This window comes from Arachis stenosperma, chromosome 7 (assembly GCF_014773155.1).
Source record: "Arachis stenosperma cultivar V10309 chromosome 7, arast.V10309.gnm1.PFL2, whole genome shotgun sequence".
NCBI lineage: Eukaryota > Viridiplantae > Streptophyta > Magnoliopsida > Fabales > Fabaceae > Arachis > Arachis stenosperma.
Window position 1 is genome coordinate 46707094 of NC_080383.1, and position 6364 is coordinate 46713457.

General features: G+C 37.7%; 1 protein-coding gene across 1 annotated transcript; it reads left to right on the top strand.

Annotated features, from left to right (window-relative positions):
* The first annotated feature begins 1073 nt into the window (after positions 1 to 1073).
* Positions 1074 to 2447, top strand: LOC130939762 (uncharacterized). The gene is made up of 2 exons (XM_057867842.1): positions 1074 to 1665; positions 2419 to 2447. Exons 1-2 carry the CDS (start codon positions 1074 to 1076, stop codon positions 2445 to 2447), a joined length of 621 nt encoding a protein of 206 aa, XP_057723825.1.
* Positions 2448 to 6364: the final 3917 nt, after the last annotated feature.

Below are 6364 nucleotides of genomic sequence, written 5' to 3' on the forward strand. Positions count from 1 at the left end.
ATTTTAAAAAAGTTATATTTTTGTGATCTAAACATGTTTCTAGCTTCTAAACCTCTATAATTACCTTCTATAGTTTTAAATTTAGTTCATAACCATAGGGAAAGGGATAAACATAGAGAGGGGAGTAACTTGGTAGTGAAGAAAAATTATGAAATGATAATTTATGTTTGAGAAGTGTGGAAATACAAAATATGAAATGAATAGGATTTGTATTGATGATGCTTGACTGAGATTAAATTATATGGCTTGTTACACTTCTATTATCTGAGATACGAGCTTCTCTGGATAGATGCAGTGGCTTGTCACCACTTGCTCTAGGTTGAGACTCGATATTCTTTTAACCCTACGTTGCAAGATGTGGCCGAAAATTTTAACTCCCCGGAAATTCCCCCAATGAGATGATAATTGAATGATTGAGATTATATGCATAGAATCTTGGGGATACGCACATAGAGGAATTGTCCAAGGTTAGCTACCAGACATGTCAGGTTTGGCTATATAACTGACAAATGAGACTCATCAACCATAGGGCAGGCATACATCATATGCATTTGTCTGTTTTGCTTGAGTGTGCATTATTTGGTTTGCCTAATTGATTTGCCATGCTATCTGCTATTTGTTTTACTTGTTGTATCGACTTCCTATCTGTGTTTTCTTTGCCTATTTGTATGTCTTTGCAACGGAGAGATCCCTTGTTTGGCAGAGGCGTGATGAGGATAGTTCCATTGGTGTTTCGGAGGGTTAGAAGAGGCAAAAAGTAAAGTGTAAAGTTAAAGTAGAACTTAGAACCTGAACACCTTAGATAAGTAACCTAATTTCTGATCTAGTTTACTACTTTACGTTTAAATTTAAGTGTTAGAGTTCTAGGATTGCCTCTGGCTTTTCTGTGACCTTATATACTACTTATACTTCATGGTTTACCTGCTACTATAGTCTCTAACAGAGATCCTCGTTTCACTTCAAGGTTTTGGTGTGCATTTCAGAAGGCTTTCGAGACCTGATTAAGCTTGAGCACAGCTTATCATCCTCAAAAAGATGGTCAATTTGAGAGGACAATTCAAACTTTAGAAGATATGTTGAGGGCTTGTGTTCTAGACCAGCCGGCGAGCTGTGATCGATATATGCTGCTAGTGGAGTTTGCGTACAATAATAGCTACCATGCGAGCATCGAAATGGTTCTGTGTGAGGCTCTGTATAGGAGGAAATGTCAATCTCCGCTATGCTGGTATGAAGCTAGGGAGAAAGGCTTGTTGGGGCCAGAGATGATAGCTGAGACCACTGAACAAGTCAAGAAAATCCGAGATAAGATGCTTACTGCGCAGAGTCGTCAGAAGAGTTACGGCGATCAGAGGTGGAGGCCATTGGAATTTGAGGAAGGAGACCATATTTTCCTTAAGGTTACTCTAACGACAGGAATAGGTAGGGCAATTAAAGCGAAGAAGCTGAATCCTCGACACATTGGTCTGTTTCAGAACTTGGAGAGGGCTGGACCGGTGGCGTATCGAATGGCTCTACCACCCCACCTTTCGAACCTACACTACGTATTTCACAGGCCGCAGCTTCGGAAGTTTACTCCTAATGCTAGCCATGTGTTAGAACCTGAATCTGTTCAGTTAAAAGAACATCTGACGCTTCCAGTGACTCTGGTCAGAATTGACGATACTAGTATCAAATGGTTGCGTGGAAAAGAGTTTTCATTAGTCAAAGTGGCATGGAGTCGAGCCGGTGTTGAGGAGCACACTTGGGAACTTGAGTCGGAGATGCGAACTGGCTACCCCCACTTATTTTCAGGTAATTGAATTCAAATTTTGTGGGCAAAATTCCCAATTAGGTGGGTAGAATATAAAATCCGGTTAATTAATGACTAATTAATCCATAAATTAAAATTTATATAGAAAAATAAAAAATGTGATTTTATGGCTTAATATGATAGAGGATATTGAAACGAGAATTTTGATACCAATTTTATAAAAATCGGCCCAAGATTGGACTAAACGGGCCAAACCGGGCCAACTGGACCCAAATTGGGCCCGTGGCCCAACCAAACTAAACTTCAAACCCTAAAAACAGCACTCTCTCTCCTCTCTAACACCATAACTTTTGATCCAAAGCTCCGATTGCCGCACCGTTTGCGGCCACGCATTCACCGCAGCGAGCTCTACAAAACCCATTACTTTTTTCTTGAGATAAGCCACGGTTTTAGTCCAATTTTTTCAGCCTTAAATTCGAATTTTATGGAGAAAAAATATTGAGATTTTGGGCTCTTTGATATTATAGGATCCAACTAGCTTGAAGGAGAAGAGTAATCTTGTCTCCTTGATCCTTGGGTATGATAAGATTCTCAACCCTAGTGGAATTTGTTGGTTTATGATGTTGGGTATTGAGTTGTTGTGTTTGAATATGATAATTGTGGCTTAGGTAATGTGTATGTGAATATTGAAACTTGATTGAGATTTTAGAAAGCTTGGAAAAGGACTTTGGTGTGCTAAAAATCTGTTCTTGGAGGTGTTGAGACCTTGAGAGCATGTGGAAAAGTGATTTGGAAGTGCTCCAGGTTGAGCGGAAAAAATCGGCTAAGGTATGGTCTCAGTTTTCTGTATTTAAAATGTAATGTGGTGTGAAAACTTAGGCTAGAGGCCCTAAGATAGGAATTGAATTATTGATGTTGTTGAATGGTTGAGATATATTGTGTGGTCGTATATGTGATTATGAATATTGATGTTTTGATGGTATGATGCATGAGAGAGATGCATATTTTGATATATATATGCTTGATGATTGGTTGAGGTTGAATTGTGGGTGAAACCATGTTGATGGTGAGAATGATATTGATTGTATATAATGATGGTTGATTGAAAATGGTGTTGTTGGAAATTGGGATGAGGAACGATATATGACATGTTATTGGGTGTACAATTGAATTATTTGATTGAGATGGGTTAAAATGGTGGGATGGTGGTTGTGAATGTGATGAAAATTGCTAATATATGAGTTGAGGAGGCTTGAGGTTGGTTTTTGGCCTGTTTTGGTTGACTTTTAAAAGGGTTGGAATTGGTTTGTTTGAAAATGGCACTTTGTGATTTTGTATGAAAATATAGTTTTTTGGCATACTTTCGCAGAGCATAACTTGGACTCCAGATCCTCAATTTCTGTCAAACTTGTTTAGAAATAAAATTGGATCCGGAATGTTTATGTCGTTCAAAGAACGGGTGAAAAATGATTTGAAATGAAGAAGTTATGCCTGTTGGAAGATTGGGGGTTTGAAACTGTTAATTCTGCAGCTTTTTAACTTAGTAAAATTTTTGGCAGAACGCACTCCCACGCGTATGCGTGGCTGATTCACACGCGTCGTTTTCAAATGTTCACCATCCACGTGTGCACCTGGCCTACGCGTACGCGTCGATGTGCTGTTCTAATTGCCCAACCAAATTCTCGAGAGTTGTGCGAGAATTTTGCTGGCTTTGTGCGTGGGGCACAAAACACACCCACGCATATGTGTGGCTGACGCGCAGGCATCTCCTGGCTTTTCTCCCATCCACGCATAGGCATGGGTGACGCATATGTGTCACTATTCTTTTTGGCTTTCCACGCGTGCGTGTGGGCGACGCGCACGTGTGACCCTGTTTTCACCCAAGGTTGATTTTTGAGTTTTCAATGCCAAATTTCATACTTCTAAGCCTCCGATCTCACCCTTTATGCCTTAAATAATTATGATAAGCCTAGCAATGAGAATAAGCTTGGAAATGTGGTAGCTTGTGAATGAAGAAAGGGGAGAATTAATGATCAATGATGATCAAAGATGATTGTATGAGATACGGAGGTTGGTGGCGGAAGTGCTTTATATGCCATGAGCCAAAGGGCTGTAATTGTTAATAAATTAGCTGGTTATGGATTGAATTATGAGCCGGATGGCCGAGTTATCGCCGAATTATGGCTGAGCCATTATTGAATTATGGCTGAGTATGATTGCATATATGCTTATTGAATGAAATGTGAATATTGCACTTCCACTATCTGAGATACGAGTTTTCCTGGGAGAAAGTAGTGGCTAGCCACCACGTGCTCCAGATGGAAACTCAATACTCTGCTGACCCTATGTCGTAAGTGTGGCCAGACACTGTGAAAGTTCCGGATGAGCTCGCCCCCGTGTATATACACCAGTGAGGGTGTTGGATATGAATTATGATTTATGTTGTGAATAACTTGAGTTGGGGATGCATGACAGAGGGACGGTCTAATAGTTAGCTACTAGGACTTGTTGGGTTAGCTTTATAATCGACAGATGAGACTCATCAGCCATTAGGACAGACATTCATCATATGCATATTATGTGAATTATTTGAAGTTGCTTAATTGACTGCATATTACTTGCTAATTGTCTAAATGTGATATCTGCTTCCTATTTATATATCTCCTTGTCTGATATAATTGTGTTTGCCATATTATATTACTGTTGGCGGTTGGGAGGTCTACAGGAATTGGAAAGGGGAAAGTTAGTTAGACTGAATATCTTTAGTCATTTGCCATTTATGGTTTAGTCTGTTTATAAGCTTTGAATTATCTGTTGGAAGTTCTAGGATTGCCTTCGGCTTTCCTAGGACATTCCATGTTAGATATGTGGGTACTGTTACCATACTGAGAACCTCCGGTTCTCACCCATGCGGATTTTGTGGTTTTCAGATGCAGGTCGTGAGGCTTCTCGCTGAGGCATGCTGGAGACTTCTGGTTTAGCGAAGATCCTTGGTTCTTGGGACTTTACTTTGGTATTATGTTTTCACTTAGATACTTTTATCTCCACTAAATAATACATACTGTGTTGACTCCTCTTAGAGGTTGTTTTGGAGAATAGGTTTTGTATTTCGCCCTTTGGGTTTCCTTTGGGTTCCTTCCTTTATATATATACGTGTATATACTTCTATGCTCGGACCGGTTATCTTTGCAACCGGATCTTGAATTTTGATATTCGTGTTTTTTGGCTCTCTTTTGTATATATATTCTCGTGTTAGCTTATCCTTTATCTATTACGTTATGTTATCGATCGAAGTATTGCGCTTTTCAGTTTATGATTTTGTTTTACCCCTTTTTCTTCAAAGGCTCCTAGTTATAATCATTTCTTTCACACTACTATACGTACTAAATTTTATTTTAGAGGTGGTAATACCTTTCCATCTATGTTTTATGACTTAAGCATAAGACTCTGTATGGTAGGGTGTTACAGTAAAAGTAATGCGTGCGCGGACAGGCTGAAATTCCAACCTTCAACTCTTCATGATTTTCCACTACTCTTGCTTGCTTCTTTTTCCACTTCTTCCAATCCATCCTTGATTTCTAAACCTAGAATCACTTAACAAACATATCAAGGCATTGATTGGAATTTAAGGGAATTAAAATTAACATTTTTGAAGCCTAAAAGTATGTTTTTATATTAGAGAAAAATCACAAAAGTATGCTATTCAAGTTAATAAATATGAGTTTATGTGATGAAATCTATTCAATTCAAGATAAAATTTATCATTAAATATAGATTCATCAATTCTCCTACACTTAAACAATAGCATGTCCTCATGCTAATAAAAAGATAAGGAGTAAACAACTTATTGAATGAAACTACTTATGTGCATGCAACTATACTAATGAATGCTATCTACTTATATCTGTACTATAATATCCTATTGATTTGGCATAAACAAATAAACAAATTTCTAAGCAAGCATATATATATATATATATATATATATATATATATGAATAAGGAATGCATATGAGGATTAAATGAGAAAGAATGCATGAATGTTTGGAAAAAGAGCGTAATGGGTAGTTAGATTATATTTTAGTAATTAGGTTGATATAGGATAGGTAAATACTTGAGCTAATCAAAGTTTCAATCTATAAGTCCACTTGACCATATTCATCCTACCTTAATCATAACCCCATTACAACCCTCTAAAGACCTCATTGTATTTGTATTCTTGCATCAAACACTTGTTGATTGTTATGTGAATAGCAAATCCTAGAAAGCGTGATAAGAGGAGAATTGAGTGATTGGAGTGCATACAGATCCAGTGAGGGGTTCGATTGTTCAATTCTATACATCCACCTCTTATTTTATGATTATCTTGCAAGTTGCGTAATTATGAAATTCGAATAAAATCTTAAAAGTGTGATTGCATTGCGATACTTCCTTGCTTTAGACTTATATATATATATATATATATAGGGCAAATCACGTCAATAAGCTAAGGGGAGCAAAAATTTACGCAAATCGGCCAAATAAAAAATTGGTTCATGAATCAACCAAGAGACATTTCTATATAGTTTGAATTAGCCTAATTCGAACTCCGTCTCTATGTAATTTGAATCACCT

Excerpts from the sequence above, each read along its gene's own strand:
- LOC130939762 (XM_057867842.1), top strand. The coding sequence starts at position 1,074 with ATGTTGAGGGCTTGTGTTCTAGACCAGCCGGCGAGCTGTGATCGATAT. Across the intron at positions 1,666-2,418 it reads GGTCAGAATTGACGATACTA|GTAATGTGTATGTGAATATT; the intron begins GTATCAAATGGT and ends ATTGTGGCTTAG.